Source organism: Vespa velutina, chromosome 20 (assembly GCF_912470025.1).
Source record: "Vespa velutina chromosome 20, iVesVel2.1, whole genome shotgun sequence".
Taxonomy (NCBI): domain Eukaryota; kingdom Metazoa; phylum Arthropoda; class Insecta; order Hymenoptera; family Vespidae; genus Vespa; species Vespa velutina.
Window position 1 is genome coordinate 3,906,364 of NC_062207.1, and position 23,564 is coordinate 3,929,927.

General features: G+C 30.5%; 4 protein-coding genes and 1 long non-coding RNA gene across 14 annotated transcripts in view; 3 read left to right on the forward strand and 2 right to left on the reverse strand.

The window, feature by feature from the left end:
- The first annotated feature begins 744 nt into the window (after positions 1 to 744).
- Positions 745 to 4,664, forward strand: LOC124955981 (palmitoyltransferase Hip14). 2 transcript variants are annotated; one of them, XM_047511255.1, is made up of 10 exons: positions 745 to 938; positions 1,588 to 1,726; positions 1,844 to 2,043; positions 2,121 to 2,330; positions 2,407 to 2,701; positions 2,790 to 2,990; positions 3,458 to 3,619; positions 3,715 to 3,871; positions 3,949 to 4,193; positions 4,309 to 4,664. In XM_047511255.1, the coding sequence occupies exons 2-10, from the start codon at positions 1,589 to 1,591 to the stop codon at positions 4,543 to 4,545; spliced, it is 1,845 nt and encodes a 614-aa protein (XP_047367211.1). In that variant the 5' UTR covers positions 745 to 938; position 1,588; the 3' UTR covers positions 4,546 to 4,664. The 2 variants fall into 2 exon arrangements, with proteins under 2 accessions (XP_047367211.1, XP_047367212.1); XM_047511256.1 differs by having other exon boundaries at positions 2,422 to 2,701.
- On the forward strand, positions 4,525 to 10,505 carry LOC124955990. 4 transcript variants are annotated; one of them, XM_047511279.1, is made up of 7 exons: positions 4,530 to 4,664; positions 8,573 to 8,766; positions 9,070 to 9,163; positions 9,259 to 9,293; positions 9,368 to 9,489; positions 9,569 to 9,717; positions 9,925 to 10,505. In XM_047511279.1, exons 2-7 carry the CDS (start codon positions 8,613 to 8,615, stop codon positions 10,343 to 10,345), a joined length of 975 nt encoding a protein of 324 aa, XP_047367235.1. In that variant the 5' UTR covers positions 4,530 to 4,664; positions 8,573 to 8,612; the 3' UTR covers positions 10,346 to 10,505. The 4 variants fall into 4 exon arrangements, with proteins under 4 accessions (XP_047367237.1, XP_047367235.1, XP_047367234.1 ...); XM_047511278.1 differs by lacking the exon at positions 4,530 to 4,664 and having other exon boundaries at positions 8,081 to 8,766; XM_047511280.1 differs by lacking the exon at positions 4,530 to 4,664 and having other exon boundaries at positions 8,625 to 8,895.
- On the reverse strand, positions 10,402 to 19,135 carry LOC124955991 (MOB kinase activator-like 2). 5 transcript variants are annotated; one of them, XM_047511286.1, is made up of 5 exons: positions 18,726 to 19,135; positions 12,012 to 12,266; positions 11,674 to 11,798; positions 11,298 to 11,525; positions 10,402 to 11,035 (listed from the first exon to the last, which is right to left on the reverse strand). In XM_047511286.1, the coding sequence occupies exons 1-5, from the start codon at positions 18,818 to 18,820 to the stop codon at positions 10,971 to 10,973; spliced, it is 768 nt and encodes a 255-aa protein (XP_047367242.1). In that variant the 5' UTR covers positions 18,821 to 19,135; the 3' UTR covers positions 10,402 to 10,970. The 5 variants fall into 5 exon arrangements, with proteins under 5 accessions (XP_047367242.1, XP_047367239.1, XP_047367238.1 ...); XM_047511283.1 differs by lacking the exon at positions 18,726 to 19,135 and adding an exon at positions 15,211 to 15,473; XM_047511282.1 differs by lacking the exon at positions 18,726 to 19,135 and adding an exon at positions 15,175 to 15,473.
- LOC124956001 lies at positions 12,843 to 17,191 on the forward strand. Its single transcript, XR_007103052.1, has 3 exons — positions 12,843 to 14,181; positions 14,725 to 14,793; positions 14,938 to 17,191. It is a non-coding gene; the product is annotated as an uncharacterized LOC124956001 (long non-coding RNA).
- A 4,225-nt stretch (positions 19,136 to 23,360) lies between the features above and the next one.
- LOC124955970 (vitellogenin receptor) overlaps positions 23,361 to 23,564 on the reverse strand; it is a 13,103-nt gene continuing 12,899 nt past the window's right edge. For both annotated transcript variants that reach the window (XM_047511203.1, XM_047511204.1), the window contains one exon: positions 23,361 to 23,410. The gene's annotated coding sequence lies outside the window, so the exon portion shown is untranslated. The remainder of the gene's footprint in view (positions 23,411 to 23,564) is intronic.

Here is a 23,564-nt window from a genome sequence, read left to right on the forward strand (position 1 = left end):
ATATATATATATATATATATATATATATATATATATATATATTTCTATATATATTTTCAATGCTATAGCATTTGTGTGTGTGTGTGTGTGTGTGTGTATGGAAGTATGTATGTATGCACACACACGCACGCACACACACACACACACATAGGTGTGAATTATAATTACTTTATATATTTCCCTTTTTTCCATATTCCAGAAATTTCGAATTTGTTTTTGTTATTAAAAATCATTAAATAATAGCCTTGGTTAAATAATTTATGAGTTTGTGATTCCACCTATGTAATACACATCTAAAATGAATTGAAAATTTTCTATAAAGCATACATAATGACAAAAGACAATATTCATATTTTGGATAATTATGTAACACATATATAGATTATAAAAGAATCTTTATTTTTGCAACTTTAAATATTCAACTCTTCATTGTCTATCTCATTATTAATTATAAAAGATAAACAATATAATAAGATAAACATAAAATTCAAAAAATTTGTTCCCAATATTAAATTTAACATTACCCAGATAAAAAATATAATATAGTCAATATTCAATTATATAATACTAATTATTATTAGCTCATTAAAAAAAAATATATATAAAATCTAAGATACATGTACTTTCAAAATATGCTATAGATATTAAACTCCAACCGATTGGAAGAAGTGTGGCAGGCGTGTCAAGTAATGTTTCGTCAAGTGGTCGCTAGGTGGTGCCTAAATACCAATCTTCCCCTTCCATTATTACATATATACAACATGGGATTCTCATTCCCCTTGTCCTCTCGGACAACCCTACAGAGGTTTCATTGCAATGAGCCGGCGCCCCATCCCCCATGGATATTCGCCCCTTTGAAGCTAAACTTTGCGTCTCGTATTACGAGAGCACGCGAGTCAGTATGTACGAGCATTGACAGAACCGCTAAAATTTGTAAGGTAAAAGGATATTTATACTGTTGATCGAAATTATATTGTCACTTGCGTAGTTATTATTATTATAAGTAGAGAATAAAAGAGAGAGAAAGAGAGAGAGAGAGAGAGAGAGAGAGAGAGAGAGAGAGAGAGAGAGAGAGAGGGAATGATCGTTTATCTTGACAGCATTTTTTATACTTACTATACCATACAAACACTATACATATATACATTATATATCCTTTATTTTATACGCATTAAAAATATTTTTCCTTTCTTATTTGAATTACGGTAGATTTTAATTCTGAATATAATAGAAAACAATTTTTGTACTTTGTAGTATATAGAAATCTTATTGTTTGTCGTCGGTTTGTCTGACAGGAATACAAAATCGTACGTCGGTATGCTTAGATAGTACCTATCTCACACACAATGTGCTTTTACAACGTGTCATGTACATGACAAGAATATAAATGACGTTTAAATAACTTAGGATATATATATATTTTATATATATATATATATATACATACACAAGGTTATGATGCGTACATCTAAAGTAGATTTTTAACAGTAATCGATTTACGTTAAGATTTTTATCTTTAAAACGTCTAACAATAAATTTATTTATCCTTTTGATTGAATCGATTTGATTTGATTTTGTCATATATAGGATGTATGCGCTACAAATGCAAACTGCTTGTCAAGGGGAAGGCAATGGAGAACCTGATATCCCGGCTAGCCTTCATCAAGAACCTACACGACCATCTATACAAGACTGTAGCTCCTTTGATATTGTTAGAGCTACTCAGGTAATCTTTTTATACACACATACATATACACATATAATTAATGATATGAGAAATAATATTTAAGCAAATAGAAATTTTTTGATATTTTTCTTACAAATAAATAAATATCTGTTTCAGTATGGAGCATTGGATCGTGTTACCGAATTGGTAGAAGCCGGAGCAGATGTAAATCAACCAGATGCAGAAACAGTAACATTACTGCATTGGGCAGCAATAAATAATTATAAAGATATAGTAAAGTATCTAATGGTTAAAGGAGCTGTTGTGGATGCTATTGGTGGTGAATTAATTTCGACTCCATTGCATTGGGCAACTAGGTTAGTATTATTAAATTGTTAATATTTGACATTTTTAATAAAAAACATGATCTGTTGTACATGATCTATGTTTGTAGGCAAGGACATTTAGGTATAGTGGTTATATTGATGAGAGCAGGAGCTGATCCAACTTTAAGAGATTCCGAAGGCTTTTCATGCATTCACTTAGCAACTCTATTTGGTCATACAGCTATTGTAGCTTATTTAGTTGCAAAAGGAGTCAATCCAAATATGTTAGATAGAAGTGCTATGACACCTCTTATGTGGAGCGCTTACAAAGTTAATAGGTATATAAAAGGAAGATTAGGAGTAACATTGGATATTACATTTTATTGGAACCATACTATTTGGGTTACTTTAAAGTTTTTCATTTTACAGTTTAGATCCCACAAGGTTGTTATTAACATTAGGTGCATCGCATACACTAACAGATAATTTACACGGTAATACAGCTTTACATTGGGCTATTATAGCCAAAAATAATACAGCGATATCTACGTTAGTTCATCATGGAGCATCCTTAGATATTCCAAACTTTAAAAATGAGACCCCTATGACATTATTAGGACCTCACATTGGAGCTGCTTGGTTGGGTCATAAAATAAGTCAAGAGATCAAAGAAAAACAAGGACGTACAAGGACATGGTGCAGGGATAAGGTAATTTATCTATGAATAAAATATATTTTCATTTTCTATTAGTAATTTAATTGTTGTCCTTTACAAACATTACTTTATATCTTTTCAGAGAATACGCTGGTATTGTATGGTCAGTACACCATTTATAGTGTTTTATGTAATAGGAATGATATTACAAAGTGGATTGGATTATATAATAAAACTAGGTGCCTTCATAATGCTCTATGTAGGAATATATTCAGCTAATCATTTTATCTTTGATGAAAGACTATTTCATATCTTGCCATTGTCCATTTATTTGGCTACTAAGGTGAGTTTAACTTGCAAGATTGCAAGAGTTTACAAGTATTATGTGATATAACACTATCCATCATCAATAAGACTGATAAGTAATCAAGTGTTAAGATATCTTTCTGTAACGTGTATTTTATTATACCTATGATAATATTCTGAAGTTGGAAAAAAAAATAAAAATATCTTCTTATGTATTGACTTTAGAAAAGATTAATATTATATCATTTTTACAAGTTCTTTAAATATTATATATGCATATACAATGTGTGGGGTTTCTTTTTTCCCTATTTTCTTTTTTGATAATCATTAAACAAGATTACTAAGATTAATCTAATCAGTTTTATTATTTTGTTTAATGTACATATTTTTATGTACATCTGTACATCTTATTAAAAATAATATCTACGAGTATGATAATGTATATATAAAATATAAATATTATAAAATATGTAATTTTATTATATACTTTATATTGCATTTCAGATGTGGATATATGTTACATGGGTATTCTGGTTAGGCATTCATGCAGCTTGGTATTTATGGTTATTATTAATTGGGGGCTCCGTTCCTCTTTGGATATGCTTCTTACAATCTTGGCGTGGAGACCCAGGAGTAATTACAGCAAGTCATGAAGATAAATTAAACGTAAGCCATTAATATGTTAAATGAATAAATATATAAGATAAATAATATTCAAAATTCAGTTCATGATGCGAGAACTATTTACTTATATTTTCTAGACAATAATAGAATTAGCTGAATCAGGTGGTTTTGAACCGCAATGGTTTTGCAGCAGTTGTTTAGTTAGGAGACCTGTACGATCAAAGCATTGTTCTACATGTGATAGATGTATCGCAAGATTTGATCATCACTGTCCTTGGGTTAATAACTGTATTGGTGACTATTTATTAATCTTTTAAAATATATCTATATTCTTATATTACAATTATTATTTATATTTCTTATATTTACAGGAGCACACAATCATAAATATTTTCTAGGTTTTTTGGCATCGTTATTAGGTCTGTGCATTGTTATTTTATCTGCTAGCGTGCAATACTGGCAGTTTGAATGTTGGACTAATTTGACAAATGGTCATAGCGCAGATAATTATTTAGTAGCTACTGCTACCTGCGATGCTTGGATTATGTGGATCGCAGCAAATACCTCTCTTCATTCATTTTGGGTTGGCATGTTGTTAGCTTGTCAATGTTATCAGGTTTGTTAAAAGTTCCCTCTATAATTCAAGATATTAATTGATTGAATTTCTCTCATTATTCAATATTATGTATATATTATCCAGTAATGTGAATAAACAATAATAATTTTCTTAGATCATGGTACTTGGAATGACCACAAATGAAAGAATGAATGCTGGACGTTATACGCATTTCAAACAAGGGAATCCATTCCATCGTGGTGCACTACAGAATGCTGCTGATTTTTGCAATTTTAATTTTTGTGGAGTAAAGGCAAAACCAAGTTCTGATTGGTTACACAGTTTTGATCTTAAACAAAGTATTGAAAAATTACCTTTACTTGCTGCGAAAGAAAATTTTCAATATGTTTAAGTTTGATAGGTCAACGAAAACTTTTTTCATTGACATAATAAAAATCTAGCCATTAGAAGCTAACCTATGCCATATCAAATACCTGAACTTCTGGCCCACCAAAGAATTGTTGTGAAAATGTAAGTGATCTTTCATAAAGCAGTAATTACTCGCATGATTGTTTACGTTATATATATATAAATATATATATATATATATATATATATATATATATATATATATATATACAGACAGACACATACACACACACACACACACACATATATATATTTTAAGTAATCCAATCCAGTGATAGAGCATAAGAATTTAAAAATTTGTCTACTTTAAAAGACTGTTTGGTCACAAACATGCATATCCCATGATATACATTTTGCAACGGAGTAATATGCACAATTAATATCTTCTCTCTTCTCTGAAAATTATCTACCAACTAATTTTAATTCATCATTGAGATTATACTTTCTATGATTTGATGTGTGTATTTTTGTTGTGGACATTATCATATATATACATATATATACACACACAAACTCTCTATTTTATACCTCTCTATAATTATTTTATTATTCTGTAATATTTGTAAATACGAATGTCTTGCCATTCTACATATAAATTAATTTCAAATATGTAGCCATCAATATCATCAGGATATTATATAATTCTATAAAAACAGAATAATAAGATCTGTATCTGTATTTGAAAATCTATATTACAGTTGATAAGGAAACGTATAAAATAAACAGATTATTAAACAATGTAATGGGTCTAGATTAAGTTAGGATATTTAGTTAACTATAAGTCAGAGATATCCATGAATATTATATGCAAATAAAAAATACATTGATTATATATATGGCTGCATGGCCACAGTAAGATCTCATGTTTTATTACTTTACTGTGCCTTTGTCCATCTTAATCTGACAATGGTAAACAAAATCTTTATCTAATCTAGACCCAAGCAATGACATTGTTGAATACTGTTAAAATGTATGTATATATGAATATACAGATACACATAGACATACACACAACACAATTATAGCTTTATTTGTTAATATAATATCCATTTCATATGAATGAAGAGTAAATTCTTATCTAAATATAATTAATTGAAAGTATTCATATTAATCAGTTAATACGATAGACATAGTTTTGAAAATGTGTTACGTCAACTAACAAGAAATTAATTTTCTACAAATCTTGGAATTATTATTGGAATTTTCTTAATTAAAATTATAATCGCATGAGAAAAATAATTTAAATGAATTTGAACGAAAGTGACAATTTATTTAATATAATAATTAAATGTAAAGGGATAAAACACAGTGAAATATGAAAATTCTTTTAATTTTACTGTTAATGCTAATTCATCGATTATATCCCATTTTTAAATAAGATTATGTACTGCGAAGTTTAATTATAATTATATTATACTATATATTATTTATTTGTACTTATAGAAAAAGAACTCTAATATACGAATGATATTGTAGTTACAAAGTATATTACACGTCTTCAGAAATCATTGTAAGAGAAAAACCTTGGCACAAAGCTTGCCATTAAATTTTTATCTATTGAAAATAATACTTTAAAGAATTATCAATGTTAATGTAAATTAGAAAAATATCTACTATTATTACAAATCTGTAGAGGTTGTACTTAAAAACGCTATACTATATTTATACTTATACACATGTAATGAAGATAAAAATCAGGTATTCACTAAAATTATTTGTTATACTGTGAATGAAAAACAAACAAAAAATTATTCTATTATTTATGTGATATCTAAGATAGTAATTGTAAAGACAAGAAAAACATAAGAAACAATATGTAGTATTTTTAGCTTGTTTATAATTTTATGTTCACTTTTTTCTTAAGAACATTTTATTATTAATATTAATTAAGCATTAATTACACACTTGACTGAAATCAAAATTATTTCTTATACATTCCAAAAGTTAAATGTGTATTATAACCAATTTATAGATGTAACAATATTTTTCAATGCATTATGCTGAACATTAATTTTAGAATATTACTTTTACCGATCATTGATTACCACAAATATTTGATGTGGCGCTTGAGCGATCAAAGGTGTAAATTATATAGTAAGAATTTTTTCAATAACTTTTAAAATAAATTATAATTGTGAATGAAACAATGCTACTTTGTAACACTGAATTTCATCTACACTTATAATAATTTTGTACAATAAGTAACTATGTACACGTAGTTAAAGAATCTAGTAATTGGATAATCATATAAATTTTATCCAAGAATAATATAAATGTCAACAAAAGAGTATTCTTATTAATTTCTTAATCTAGAAATACCATTGTTCTATCAAAAGTTCCAATGGAGACAACTTGACGATGATGTTTCTTTGATGCAATATATTAAAATATTGAAAATATAGTATTTTAAACATAGTCATTAATTAAACAAAAAGCAATATAACGCTGTACAAATGTTTCTTAAATATCTTTTTACTTATCAGACAGTGCCTGAGAATAATAGCAAAATTAAAAATATAAGAAATAATTGTGCGTCATAATTATCAGAAAGAAACATAAGAGATAATCTTGGCACTGACTAGAGATAATTATTTCAAACTTTTGTGACTAATAAGTAATTCGTTTGTTTTTATGTAAATTCTATATAGTTTAATCGTATGCTCTGCAAAGAGTTACATAATAATAGTAATAAATGTGATTTCGTTGTTTTTATAATAGACAAACACATTAGCGAAAAGCATTCAGCATGATATTCGATATAGCATAATAGATTTATATGACCTTTTACAGTTTAACGCGCTTGTACAGAATTGCTAAGAAACATATGTACAAAAATTGAAAATATATAAGTATATTTATCTTAAATTACCAAAAATTTAAATATATAATACATACACACATGCAGTTTCAAGTAAATATTCTCTATGTCAAAGTAACTTGATTATATTGTCGTGTATGCACATATGTACATGCATTAATATTATGCATTTTACCTCAAATCAGACATATGTGTATATATATATATATATATATATATATATATATATATATTTAAAAACCAATTATCAAATTAAATCATATAAATATTAAACTTTTATCTTTACATAATATAAAACTATATTCAGTTTCGTATATTTTCTCCTAGTCTAATTATTATTATTGTCATTATTATTTAAAAATAATAACTTCGATTTTGATCGTATATATCAGTAACCTATATATGTATTTAGGTTATATGCATAATAAAACTATTTTATTATTACACATATATACACACATATATATGATTTTAACGATTTGTTAAAATTACAGTGCGTTAAAAGAAAAAGAATTATGTTTATAAGGCAATTATTATATAGAAGTATAAGAAACAATAATAATTTTTAATGAGATAATTTTTTTTTTATTTCAGTAGTACATAAACATTATATTATTTTATTAATCATTATTACGATCTTTATACATATTAAAGACCTTGATTTTTATATACAAACAAGTATGGATATATGAATTTATTCTAAATTTTAAAAGTTAATAATAAATTATTGTTTTAATTATTTTACTATACAAACATAGTAGAAACAATATATTTATAAAATTTGTGGATTATATTCTTTAATTGAAAAATTATGTTTTCTATTGAAACTTTTCTATGAGTTGAGAACCCCTACCGTAAACGTTATTATTATTACTCCACTGTAAAGAATTTCATTGTCACTTACAAAATTTACATAAGTTTCTAAGTGTACTCTAATTGCAATTACAGTTTGTAATTAAACTAAACGATATGTACGTATTATACACATTAATAAATAATTTATCTATAAATTTTTTTATAAATAGCTTACATGAATATTGCAAAACATTTTTCAAATGTCGCGGCCATATGATTACTACGTAGTTCAGTTTCGTTAACTATCATTTTTGACAGTTCAATTTTCATGTTAATTAATGTTTAGTTTAGTTACAAGATTCTTTATATTGACAAAAAATATGTTTCTCGTTGTTAGTTGAGAAAAGAAGGGAGAGGAAAGAAGAAGAAAACACAAAATGACTTCGGAAGAAGATTGTCCTTGTACGGACATGTCCGAACCTTCGAACGTGACGTCTTTACGTACTGACATAAGTTCGATAGTAAATTCTTATGAGTCTTACGTAAAAATTACTGAAGAAAAGAAAAAGACAGACGAAGAACCTCACAAAAGTACAAATAATATGATAAAACTTCAATTAAAATCACTAATATGAATAAATTATACAAATCCATCATTATATGACAAATACGAAATTACTCGTTTAATGAATTATTTTATTTACCTATTTTTTACAAAGGGTGTGTTAGCTATAGATATATAAAAAATATATATAATCAAATTAACGTAGCATAAAGTAGATAGTAAAAATCCACTATACATAGCGGATTCGAAGTGTCTCGATTAATGATTTTTTTTTCTTTTTTATTTTATTTATTTATTTATTTCCTTTTTTTTTTTTTTTTTTTTTACAGAGACTATTAATCAAGAATCACCAAAAGCAACAAATCATCGAGAAATGACGCAATTCGAGCCTGTTATACCTTGCTATTGTCATGTCCCAATAATGTAGTATACATACGTACCTGTGATAGTATTGGAAAATAAATTGTGAAAGTTCCGATTATTATTATTATCCATAAATTTCTGTTTATCTTTTTCAGAAATGCTTGCACATTACCAGTAAAGTATACAAAAGGTTAGTGTGTTATATTAAATCTCATACGTGTTTATTTCCGAAATAATTCTCTAAAAAATGATTGATTTTTTCAGATGATCACCGTAGACGTCGTTCATTTTGGTCTAATTTTCGTTACAAATGGTCTGATAAAAAATATCTCGATGATAGAAATCGAAAATACGACATTAAATTACGACGGAATTCGTGTTATAAGGTTAGACCTAATTAATTCATTGGATATTATTAACGAGAGAATTAAACTTTGTAAAAAATCATAACCTTCACATTTTTAGTCTTTAAATAAAATCACGAATGGTAGCGTAAAAACAAAGCCCGAAGAGAAAATAAAGTTTCAAGCTGACAAATTAGGTCAAGGTGACAAAAAAAGAAAAAATCTTGCCGAGAGAATCGATATTTATTACTTCGATCATGGAAATTCTGCGTAAGCTTTGAATTACTTTTGAATTAACGATTGTGGCGCCATTTTTCTATGACGTAATCAGTATTACGTAGTAGTTTCGCCTCTTTTTTGGTTTTTTTTTTTTTTTTTTCTTGTTTTCAAACTTTTTTTTTCGATATATATGAATTGCTTTTTGGATTAGAAAAATCAAAGTGATTAATAAATAAATAATTTTTTGTGATAAAATAGATATTATCGAACAACGGATTCACCACCCATATTAACGACAGAAAAGTGTGCTGAAAAGACGGACCAAGCGGCAACACGTTTTTGGGCTGAAATATTTGGCACGATTCACATAGGAACAGCATTTTTAACAGCTTTTATTCTACAATTGATAAGATTCATACTATTCAGTCTTATTCGACCATTGACTGTTGGTATATTGCAATTATTTGCAGACTATTTCGTGAAACCATTACTTTCGATAATATTTAACGCATTGATACAACCAATTTTAATACTTTTATACAATATCGCAACATCTATCAAAGATCTTTGCGAGCCATTGGCAGAAACTATCGGTTTATTTTTAAGAGAGATAGCAAATCTATGTAGATCGATTAGGATAATAGAAATAAAATATGAAAATAAGGGTTCTCCTACTTGAAAGTGAGAAACAAATTAATTATTGAGACGTATACTTAATCGGCATACGAATGAGGATAATTTGGAAGAATTTTATTACGGCCAAGGATTTATAACAAGTCGATCAACTGGTACGATGATCGTTTCAACATGAAAATAACAGGATATTGCCTTAACACCAGGTATATATTTGGTATTACTCTCTTCAACTTTACAATATTCTTATTGGTTCATTTATTTTTTTATGAAACAAATGATCTCTCTTATATCTCATCAACTAATTTTCATCAATATAATAATTAATGAATTTATCATCTTCTTCGTCTCTTCTTCCTTCTCATATATATCTTATCGTTATTAATAAATTATGTACAATCTCACAAACAACAAACGGAGGAACCTAATTACATCATTGCAGCTGTAATTCTCACACTTCGCTATTTACAGGTACTACTTGGTTTTTTACAGAATCGTTCCATCTTTTCTGTGTATATCTGTGTATGTATATATGCGTTTGTGTAATAAGTGTATTTTTTTTTTTCTTGTTAACTTTCTTTCACGTATATTCTATCTTTAAGAAACCAAACAAACGCCTATCGTCACCTACTCTCAGGAACTGCAACCTCTGGCATGCTGTGCATTGTGATCTAGCTGGTTGTGGTCGGAGTCTCCTGGATGGCTAAAGTTTGCGAAGGCGTGGATGATGAGTCACCTAAATAATAATTATAATAATAATAATAATAATAATAAATAGACAATAAAAAAATTATTGGACTATGTCATGATTGTCTCTTGTAAGTGTTATTACGTAATCAATATCTAATTAACCAAATTATGCTGTTTTCTTCTTGTCTTTTACTCTTTCTAGAAAATATATATATGTATATATATATATATATATATATATATATATATATATATATATATATATATATATATAAAAGAGATGTATGTCAAAGATGAGATAATTTTACCCAAGAGAGCAGCCTCTAAGTCTCCTAGGATTTCCGTTTCCTTGGGATCAATAAGATTGAAGCGTTGATTAAGGAGAGTGAGGTGAGCAAATACACAATTGAGGTGAGCGTGCAACCCCAAGAGTGCCACCTCTCGGAAGTGGCAGTGGTAAATGTGTGCCACCACATGGTACAGTAGCCGCAGGATCTTACGCACTATTGATTCGAATGAACTTGGAAATTCATTTGCTGAAAAAAAAATCATAATTAAACCACTACAGTATTGGATATGTGATTATCCTGAAATATTAAAAAAAAGAAGGCCAGAGTAATTTATGTATATATTTATATTCATTAAATATATTTATTTACATAAATTAATTATGTACAAGCTTACCATATTTAGTAGGAAATATAGTTTCATCGCTAACGGTGCGTTGTGTGAATGTCATAACATAATCTATATACTGTGGCGCTGCCACCCTCGTTTTCTTACCCTTCTCGTCAAACCATAAATATGTCCTGCAAAAAAATACATTTTAGGATTTAAACTACATATTTCGTTATGATATCATGATATATCTTATTAATTTAATATATATTTTTGATACATTAATGTTACATTTTTTTAAATAAATTTTTAAACAGGAATAAATTAACAAACAATTCATTTATTATTCTCTATAAATGAACAATTAACGATGAAAATTGTTATTTTAATTAGGTGAAATATACCTCAGACCAGGACCAGTCATATCCGGGCAACCGGTCATAGTGCAAAACTCAGATATAGTACCATAAACGAGATTAATATGATCGAACAATGCGAGGGTATGCGATGCTAGCCACTCGTTATAATCCAAACCAGGTGGCAAATCAACTAGCATCCTTAAGTCTAACTCGGGCAGCTGTCTTTCTAAAGTTGCCTCCTCCAAATAGAGTTTAGGATCCTCTGTAGTTCCCGCATCTTTCTCCTTTCGTCGGGCTTTTCTGAAATCATTATTATCATAGCCATTTGGATTATTCTTCAAGGTCAAATCTTTTTTTTTTACATTTATCTTTCTTTTTTGCTAATAAGACGATTCAAATCTACAGGCAAACGAGCGCCATATACAAATTCTGTGTATGTGTATGCGTTACAATTAAAAAATGATAACATAATAAAATGGTAACTGTGTCAATATAAAAAATAATTAAGTTTTCTCTCTCTCTCTCTCTCTCTCTCTCTTTCTGTGTGCGTGTATGTGTGTGTGTGTATGTTAATTTAACTTTAGGTGTGACAAACACAAAACCACAATATAACCTTAATACATTTTATTATTATTTATATTTAAATACAATGAACACATTATGACGATCAATGTGTATAAAATTTATTTTGTTATTGTTATTATATAATAATAATAATAATAATAATAATAATAATAATAATAATAATAATAATAATAACAATAATAATAATGATAATAATAATAACATATATTAATGATATAATAGTTTAAAAATTCAAAATTAAACATTTCTTAATATGCTTCTTATATTTTAAATCGAATTTGTGAACTGCATCGTTGCGAATTACGGACGCCATCTTGTTTTCTTTTAACCAATTGAACGACGTAGATGTAAGTGTTTCAACGATTCTTATTGGTCATCGTAAGAAATGCTGTTTTTACATGCAATTTCATACAGTAGCGAAATTAATATTTGTTTACGTCTACTACGGCAGGCTATAAGTATATACATACATACATACATACATACATACATACATACGTATTATGTGTACTACGTACCTCATAGTGATTACTAAATTTGATTTACTTTTTTTCTTTTTCTAAAAAAAGCGCATGCCGTAGTTAAAATAAGCTACATTCCTTAAATTGATATAATGACATCACAAAAGATTGAACAAAATAAAGATGGCGTCTTTCGAACCCTCTCCCTTTCATTTTTGTTTGTAATTTGCTAAAAAGCAAGAGCCATGTCACAAAAGTGATGAAAATCATTTTTCCTGTGTATGCTTTTTTATTCAATTGGCAAAAGGCAAAAAGAAAAGCGTAACAAAATGGCGACGATGAAGACGCAACGTGACGATGACGAAGAAGAAGAAGAAGACGACGACGACGACGACGACGATGACGAAAAGGATTTTTTCGATCGCTTGGCCGCCATGCAAGTGAAATAACATAATCAACAAAGAGAAATTAAATCTTTGCGCACATATTCGCAGGACATAAAAAGAGAGCAAATACATAGACATTTATAAATATGTAGATATTTATATATATATGGGTAAAAATTTTTAAAAGAAACGCTTCGATTCCTTTCATTTTTTCAGTGAAATGAGATTATCATAAAATCGTAATTTTCAGTCAGTATGTTAAAATTTGTAAACTTGCTATTTTTATCATCATCATCGGGTTGACAACCACTGACTTGGAAGTTTCTCATCAATTTCCTTATTTTTAATAGATCATCTTTTATGAGGTCACCCTATGGGAACTCTTAATTTTATTATTTTTACTATCAAGTAGATCACTGACTCGAAAAAAATATTCTTATAGAATTTTATTTATTTTTTGTTTCAAATCTCGTACATTCGAAGCGTCTCCCACCCTCCTTTTTTTTTTTATTCAGGCCATCTAAAAGAAGAGACACGATCGTTTGGACTGGACTCACGCGACGAGCTCGCCGAAGAGCCTGATTTTCCTGTGACAGGTGTCGAGAAGGGAGAGTCGTGACGATGAGCTTGCTGGAGTAGTAGTAGTAGTAGTAGTAGTTGTACTACTACCTCCACCTCCGCCACCATGATGAACAGGAGTTGCAGGTGCTGACATCGTCGATGAGGACGACGATACACCTGAAGTTACGTTGTTTCCCTCCTGATGGAGTACAACTCGAGCAGGTGAACGTAACATTATCCCTGAGGCCGACGTCACCGTGGTAGCCGTTATTGTAGCTGCCGAGGATGACCTCTTCGGCGGGCCACCGACGATACCACGGAGGACGTCGTGGCCAAGGATTTTTTCACGTACACTCGGTATGCACCAAATCTTGATTGGTTCTCATCGAACCTCTCTGTAGCTATGAGCGACTGACTTTCGTCGGTTGCTCGAGCTCAGTTCGAGGTTCTCTTTTTTATAAAAACGTCTAACACCCTTCTTTTATTTATTTATTTATTTTTGTTTTTATCTTTTTTTTAGGATCGATAAAAACATGAGAGTTTAAATAGTTTTGTATATCTTCCGTAGTATCTTCTTCTTGATCTTTTGCTACCTCCTTCAGTCATATTTGTTTATTTTCTTTTTAAATTTTAATCTGTGATGATTAACAAAGTTTTAGATTTCTGGATTTTTCTAAAAACGAAGAAAAGTAATCATTTTTCTAAACCATTACTCCATATATCCTTATTCTCCATATATCTATTCCTTTTTTTTCTCTTTTTTAGGTTATGATGTATCTCCAATTGCCTGGACTCGTGCCAAAACAGTCTGCAATATTACCACGGCACACTGACGTAACTATCCTCTTCTTTCTTTTTATTTGTGTTTTTATTTCTTATAATTTTACTTAGATACTATCTGGCTTCGATCAATCGAACCTTTATGTTAAACAATTCTTCATTATTCTTATCATAATCATTGTCGTCATTATTTTGCAGATTCGAAAGTACAAAATAGAGACGGCTGAGAGAAAGATTTGATCAAGTTTTTGATGTTAACGAATTGAAAAAAATAAGAACGAGAGAGAGAATAGAAGAAGGTTAATGAAAATGTTCTACGGTAATTGACAAGTGAACAAAATGATTTATCAAACAACTAATTTATATATATATATATATATATATATATATATATATATATACATATACATAAAAGAAGTAGAATATTTTATTCACTCGTCAAAGTCACAGAAAGTAAATAAACAAACAAACACGTAAAAAAAAAGATCGGTACCGAGCACCGACAAATATAATGTTCTCGCCGTCTCTGAGACAACGAGAGACTGACGTCCTCGTGGAGGCTTCGTGTGCGACTGCCGAGAAAGAGAGAGAGAGAGAGAGAGAGAGAGAGAGAGAGAGAGAGATTCGACGCGTACCAGTTCTGGTCCTACACCGCATCGTGACGCCGCGATTCTGCAGCGAATGCTGGAGTATTCCCGGAAGATCCAGAAAAATATCATTTTATTATTTAATGCATGTGTATGCGTGTGCGCATATATAAATATAAAATAATTTTCATACGAATTTTTATTAAACGATTTGTTATGATGTATTATATATATAATATGATATTAAAGGATATATAAGAAATGAAGAAAAGGGCGGATGAAAGGGAAGAGGGGATAGAGATGAGGCAAGAGAGCGGCAATGCGACGGTGGTTGCGCCGCCAATGGATCAGCTGTGAACCGGCAACTAAGTCAGCTGACTGTTCGACCCCTCCCCAACTTCCTACCTGTTTCACAGCCTCATACACACTGAGAGATAGTCTCTCTGCGACAATCAATATTCCGCTCTTATTTTGCGGCGCTCCTTTAAACACTCATTTTTTTATACTTATTACAATAATACGTGTTTCTGGATATATACACATGCACGCGCACATATATGTATGATCATCAGGAATGAAAGAATGTTTGATTGTATGGCAATGCAAATAATCTTAAATTTCATCTATAATTTAATTAATAATCATATAAGATTGTTAACTAGAAACAGAAAAATGCTTAACAATTTTGAAAGAATAATGAGAAGATTTAAATACGGCGCCTTTTTTTAAAGAGGGCGTGGTATGTCACGTGGTTATCCACACTACTTTCTCATCGATTATTCGCTCGATATCCAACAATTTCTTTTTTCTTTCTTCACAAAATACCGAACACAAAATTCTTTTAATTCTATTATTGAGAATAATTTGTTTAGTTGTTAGGCGTGAAAGAGATACATAACTTAAACTATTATTAATCCTTCTATTAAACAATATGTTTTCCTAGTAAAAGGATGAAAGAAGAGGATAAAATGACAGAGAAGAGAAGCAAAAAGAAAGACAAAAAACAAATATCAAGTTGAACGGAAAGTGAAGATCCTTTGGCGCCAGGATTCAATCGAACTTGTTTTCCTTTCAAGCAGTTAAGGGATTACGAGAGGGAGAAGAGCAGAGAAAATAAAAGACGATCGATGTTAAGAATGGCGCCTTCCTGGCGCCTCTCTTCATCACGCTCGAGACATTATTTCGTCCTACACGTTTGTTTACCAACGTCATTCTACTACCATAGTTTTATCTCCATCGTCGATGCATTCTAACGTTAAAAGACTATTCTTATTGCCGTCATCATATTTCCTCTCAAACGATTGTTATTTTCCCATCGATCTCGCCAGAAACATAATCTTTTGTTTAGTCTATATGGATATATATATATATATATATATATCCATATATATCCATATATATATATATATTTATGTAGAATATAGTTACTTTCTTTTCCTCATCCCAACTCTCTATTTTCTCTTTCACAACTCTCTTCCTTTTCCTTTTTTCTTCTTACGATATATTTATTAACAATCGTGTTCGTGTTCCTCAAGGGTTTCATCTTTTTTTCATAGAGGTTACTTAGAAAGGTATCCTAGCTTGAAGAGACTGATATATAAAGTTACTTGTAGAATAGCGCGTTTGGAAAATAAACAATAAATAAAAAATGGGATATTGTTTCTCATTATAACCTTAATTACGAGATAAAAGTATATGTAATGTATTTGTTATGATGAAGGAAAATGTGATTTAAATGTTGATATTACGAAAAATAAAAAAAAAAAGGAATATATATAGAAAGTAACATTATAGATTTGGCTAAAATTAAAGGAAAACCATTTAATTAAGCCGAGTGTAACAGCTTACGAGAGTAACAACGACTATTTTTTTTTTACGATAACCATTTCTATTTCCTTTTTTTTTTTTTAATTGACTCGAGAATTTTCCATACCGTGAAAGTTCTCGTTACACTCTCACGGTCGTCGAGATATCACGAGAAAGTAATCGAGGAAAACCATGACTCGAACAATAACGAAAGTGGGTCTCTCTCTCTCTCTCTCTCTCTCAATATACATGGACGATAACCAATGGGAGGGGATTAATCTCAATATATTTAATTGCCGTCAAGGTAATTATGTAAAATCAGTTAGCCTAACTTCGCGATATCGTATTCTTGACAATGACAAATCGTTTAGAATGTTTTCCTTTGCAGATTATCACGAATATCCATTCGATTGTGATATTATGAATTTGCCACTTTTCTATTTGTAACTAGAGACATCACGTAACCTGTCTTACAACTTTATATGCAATATTTTCCATTTCTATTAAATATTTTTATGACAATAAAGATAAATATTAATGACGAATGTCAATTTTGATTCGAAGATTTTAAAGATCACATAGTTTTACAAGAGTGAAGTTCGCTTAAGCCAATGGTACCTCTTCTTACTCGGGGCCAAATATTGACTTAACCTTAATCGTAGAACATATCATTGGCGCCGCGGAAGATTTCTAGACGACGTAATAATACTGCGTCATCCACATAAATATATATCCGAACCAATGATTCTACGAAATTCATCGATGTCGGTAGGTCATATTATTTTTTTCTTTTCTTTAGAGGGAGGAGAAACAATACCAATTACACGATAATACGATTCGAATTGGAACAAAATTCTTAGTGACTTTAAACTGTTGCATAAATTTTATGCTTTTTCAATATTTATAAATAAAAGCAAGCTTTTAAAACCACGTATCTCATTTTATCGAAACAAGAAGTTCTTTCGAGCATTCATTAAAGACATGTCATATGTATACCTGTTACGTCACAAAGTTGGAAAAAGTTAAGATGTAGATAATCTAACGGGCACACAATAAAGAAGCTGTATGGTTGAGTACAATATTTACACTGTTCAAACTAATATTTACTCTTAAGTTATTAATTTCTTCGTAAACAAATTTTCTTCTTCGAACAACCTTGGGATTCACGCGCGCGCGGAACCAATACCATTAAATATATACAGACAAATCAGATAAATAAATATCAATCGATCAGATATTCACACATTTTTGTTACATCATCATCTTTTTATCTCTCCAATTTCTTTTTATCGAGATTAAAAAAAGATAAAACAATTAATTACATATAGAGATAACTATAACCAAGTAAGTTAGTAAGCTAAGTTGGTCGTTGTACTTGTCACGCGATTGGCCGAGCAAGTTCATACACTTAAAATAATAATAATAATAATAATAATAATAATAATAATAATAAAAAGAAAAAGCAGAAGAAGAAAACGAAGAGGCGAAAAATGATCGGTAAAGAGGAGATCCTCCGTGATCGACTGAACCGAAAATGGAAAGGTGGGGGTAGGGGGAAGGAGTAAGACAGAGAAAAAGAGAGGGGGGACTGACCTGCAGAAGCACGTGACCGTGTCCTCGACATCGATGGAAAGCGAAGGGTCGATGGCGGAGTATTTCAGGACCTTCCTGCTCCCAAGACCGAACATAAGGACGACGAACGAAGAAAAGCAACGACGAGTTGTTGCTTTTATTATTCGAGATTAATTCGAAAATTGAACGTTCGTTAGAAAGAAGAGGGGGAAATGGAAAGAAAGAGAGAGAGCGAGAGAGAGAGAGAGAGGGGGGGAGAGAGAAAGAAAGAAAGACGAAAGAATAAAAAAAGGGGGATTTAGGAACGATTCCGGTTGGTCCTCCGACCAACGTTCACCGCGAACGCCACAGCAACGAAACGTAGACTGACGTAGCCGTTCTCCAAGCGTTCGCCAGGTACCACTACCACTACCACTACTACTACTACACTACCATCACGATTTTCTCTCATTCGAGGAGAGGAACGCCTATCTAACGCCTCCTGTGTACTCTACCAACACGATCAGTTTTATAAAGAAAGAGAGAGAGAAAGAAGAGTCAGGTGTATGTGTGTATATATATATATATATATATATATATATATATATATATATTTGATTTGTGAGGTTTCGTTTTATAGAGAGAACACAACACTCAAGAATTTTTTTCTTACTCCAGCGTTTAGAAAATATGTGTGTATGTGTACACGTCTTTACCTAACTTTAACTATAATGTAATTAAACATAAGTGGTCTCTCTCTCTCTCTCTCTCTCTCTATCTCTCTCTCTCTTGGAGAAGCCAAACAAGTTCTGGAGCAGGAAAACAAGATCTTATACTCTTTCAATACTACTTTTTTCCTTAGAAATTATTTACGTTACAATACAATGCTGTTTTGTAGGTAGCGTGAAAAACAAGAAAAGGATCATTGTGAATGGAAAAGTTATCTGACATTTGATTACAAAGTATGATGAAAAGTATTGTGAATATAAGATATATGTAAGCGTAGAAAGAAAATGGAAGAAAAAGAAATAAAGAAAAGATTTTTATCGCGGTCGGTAATGACGTATTCTATCTTACCAACGTATCGTCTCAATAAATACTACATTTAGAATTAACGTTATTATAAATATTTGTGCTTTTGCTTGTATATACATACGTATACGTTAATAAACATATATGTATATTTTTCTTAGAATCACAAGAGAATTCAAGAGTTATCGCAATTTCATTTAATTAATGAGACTAATCGAAGTATTACTTTGAAAAATATTGGAATTTGTGAAGGAAACAATTGATATCGTACAGTTTTAATATGGCGCAATGCGTTTCCAGATCGTCGACCTAAACTCTTCCACCACTGTCCGAGTCGCCATTCACAATCGGATAAAATGTGAATTCATGTAAATTAACGCCTCTCATAAGCGCGAGTTGATCTTTGTCGAGGTCGATTATTTTTGTCCGAGTCGTATTATCGTGCACGTTTAGCTCGTTCGCAAAATGACATTTATCCATTCACGAATATCCTTGCCAAGAAAATAGTCGACATTATACATGGTTTGTGAAAAATGAGCACATAAGAAGATAATGAGGACGGCTATGAATGTCACGGAAATGTGACGACAACTTAAGTCGTTTTGTATTCCCTAGACTGAAAGGCAGATCACATTTAATAAGACATTTTTTTCAATTTACTCTTACAAATCAATATATATATATATAGATAGATAGATAAGGTTAGACAGCAAAACCGAAACTTCCGATATTACAGCGATCACAATATCGATAATAATACATATCAAGCCAAGAACGATAACACACACACACACAAATATATTAGTAAAGTCTACGTCATCGAGTAGAAAACCGCGATAAAATTTATCGCAAAAAGGTGCGCGGTTGAGTATACTTTATGCTATTTTGTACTTTAGATATTTACTTGGCATTTTGAATTTTTAATGATCTTCCATATTTTTTTAATTTTAAACCAATACATTGACGAATTAAAAATTATAGCAATCACGAATAAAATAAGAATACATTCGTTAATAAAATATTTTTATAATTTTATTCTTGGATAAATTCTGTCTACCTGTATGTGTTAAAGAGAGAGAGAGAGAGAGAGAGAGAGAAAAAGAGGAGCCACGTGTGATTCATCGAGGAAGCCTCGATCACACACCGCGAAAGACCACTCGAATGTGAGTCATCGTTCTCTTCGGTTTCGAACCCATCGATTGTTCTCACTTTCTGTCTTTCAATAGCGTAAAAAGAGATAAATTTTTCTAATAAAATAAACTCTTTCTTTCTCTTCAATTTTTTCCTCTCTTTTTTTATTATATTCGTTAAAAAAATATAAAGAGAAAAAGAAAAGAAAAACAATCAGAGTGTGTATGCGTGCGTGGGCATGCGTATAGGTTTTTTGCGCACGCGTATATTGCAGAAGAAAATGTCTCGCAATAATGATATGATACATCGTTTTCGTTGTCCTCTTTAAAGATAGCCAATACCTTACATATATATTTATTAATGTTATCATTCGATTTTAAATTATTTTGTATAAAATGTAATACGAGTAATTAATAAAATCAATATATAGATCGATTTTGAAGTTAATAGTTCGATTAGTATTCGAGTTTCATTCGAAGTTATCGATTATTCAGTTACATTGAAGAACACTCGAAATAGTCGACCCTGAAACTGGTCCATGCAACTCTCTATCGTATAATGTATATTTTTCTTTTAGAATATAGATTATATTGTTAGAAATAAATTTATATATAGAAAGTTTATAATAGTTGTATATAATATTGGAATGATACTTTAATTATAACAAAAGCATGATTGAGAGTCTTCGAATCTATTACATATATATACATATGTATTATACATATACCTATGTACAAGAAGCTTTCTTTTTTCGTCCAACGAGGCGACGTCTCGAAGGCGTTAAATCAATAAAAGATTCGCCTTGACCAGGACAACGGTGTAACGAAATGAAATAATCGCTTTTCAAAGGTCTATCTTTTTATAAAAAAGAAAACAAAAAATACGAAATTTCAACAACGTTAAATTTTTCGCGCGCTTCTTTTCTTTTGAATTTCGCGCCAAAACAAAACAACACAACTACAATCACTCTACCCTACTCGACTCGAAATTATTTTAACTGAAATTCGTTTAATGATAAAAAAAGTTATTATATTTATAGGACGAATAAGTTGGTGTGAATTTGAGTATTGCTCGGATAAGTAATGTACATACATACATACATACATACATACATAGACAGACAGACAGCAGCATACATACAACGTCGTTTTCGAAAGAAAAAAATCAAATGGAAAAATGGAAGGAAAATTTTCAAGGAAGCCAACCTTAAGGATGCGCATGCTGCTAATCCAATGACACAGAGACTTTCGCACAAGCTTTGTTGGTAATTCAATAATAACACTCGACGGAAATGAGATTAAGGTGACTTTCTGTGCTCCGGGAGTGTTACACGCATTAACTTATTCTATTAGAAAATCTTCGAAATTGTTCGTCGTCCTTTCGTAACTTCCATCATTTCAAAAATCAATGTAACAATTGCGAATTTAAAAATTTCTTGAATTTATTTTTTCTTCTTATCTTCCATCCTGATAAAACGTGAGATTTATTGACGAAAAAGCGATCGAAAGGTTTACGTAAGTTCGTTAACAGGTAACATACTCACACACACACACACACACAGAGCAAAATAGCTTTTCCTTCCGTACATACATCGATAACTCGGCAAGAGCGAGGAGAGGAAGGGAGAGACAAGAAAAAGGAAGGCTCGCGCACATATTCAACATTTTGTCCTTTGCACGTTAACTTTGCGTCGTCATCGTTGCTAGTCTACCATATAAAATATGTCCTCTTTATCATAACGCAAAGTTTTCTTTTCTATTTACATACAGTTCTTTTTATATCGAAGAAACTCAAAATCCAAGAACACCGATAAAGAAGAAAAAAACGTATAAATATTTGATAATAAGTACTTTGTGATATATACGTTGGCCACCGAAGTAGTGTCCATTTAAATTTAATCGAAAAAAAAGGTGAACGAAAAAAAAACAATTCATTATATGCCTTGATAATAATAATAAAAGAAAGATAGCTGATTTTTCTGGTCGAAAATATAATGGTTTACATTTTTTTTTGCTTCTCTTTTAACTTTAGAAAAAAATCCAAGATATATCGAGTTCATCCACCGGGCGCTATCGCAATACTGAACTCTCTTATAGATTATTCCAGAAATCATATTATTTATGAAAGCGTTAAATTCGATTTTGGATATTCAAATTATTTCGACAAAAACTCGTTGCTTGATCTCCCCAATTAATTCCCTTGAGGAATTCTCCAAAAAGAAAATACAAAAATACAACAATGAAAAAAATGGAAGAGAAACACAGAGGTTAGGAAAGCTATTCATCAAGAATAACCTTCAAATGCATTTATCGATCATCATCACCATCATCACCATCGTCATCATCATCATCATCATCATCATCATCATCATCATCATCATCATCATCATCATCATTATCCTCTAGCAAACTTTCTCCTACATAAACGAGGATAATAATTCCTGTCGAAGGATATATGTATATATACGTTGATAGAGGCAGTTTCATTGTCATTTTTGTTTGAAAACTAACTTACCCCATAAACCAATCCACGGTATCGCGGAGATACTCGGGTAACCTATCCAGCTTGGATGATTTTCAGGCGGATCACAGTGTCGAGAGGGTGAAAGTAGCGCGAAGAAGAGCGGAGAAAAACAAAATAAATTCACTATCTCTCTTTCTCTCTCTCTCTCTCTCTCTCTCTCTCTCTCCCTGCTGCTTTAATATATATATGTGTGTG

Excerpts from the sequence above, each read along its gene's own strand:
- LOC124955981 (XM_047511255.1), top strand. The coding sequence starts at position 1,589 with ATGTATGCGCTACAAATGCAAACTGCTTGTCAAGGGGAAGGCAATGGA. Across the intron at positions 2,044-2,120 it reads CCATTGCATTGGGCAACTAG|GCAAGGACATTTAGGTATAG; the intron begins GTTAGTATTATT and ends CTATGTTTGTAG. Across the intron at positions 2,991-3,457 it reads CCATTTATTTGGCTACTAAG|ATGTGGATATATGTTACATG; the intron begins GTGAGTTTAACT and ends ATTGCATTTCAG.
- LOC124955990 (XM_047511279.1), top strand. The coding sequence starts at position 8,613 with ATGACTTCGGAAGAAGATTGTCCTTGTACGGACATGTCCGAACCTTCG. Across the intron at positions 9,294-9,367 it reads ACCAGTAAAGTATACAAAAG|ATGATCACCGTAGACGTCGT; the intron begins GTTAGTGTGTTA and ends TGATTTTTTCAG. Across the intron at positions 9,718-9,924 it reads TTCGATCATGGAAATTCTGC|ATATTATCGAACAACGGATT; the intron begins GTAAGCTTTGAA and ends GTGATAAAATAG.
- LOC124955991 (XM_047511282.1), bottom strand. The coding sequence starts at position 15,458 with ATGATATTTTTCTGGATCTTCCGGGAATACTCCAGCATTCGCTGCAGA. Across the intron at positions 12,267-15,174 it reads ACTTTCTGTGACTTTGACGA|AAAAGCCCGACGAAAGGAGA; the intron begins GTGAATAAAATA and ends TAATGATTTCAG. Across the intron at positions 11,036-11,297 it reads CTTAGAGGCTGCTCTCTTGG|GTGACTCATCATCCACGCCT; the intron begins GTAAAATTATCT and ends ATTATTATTTAG.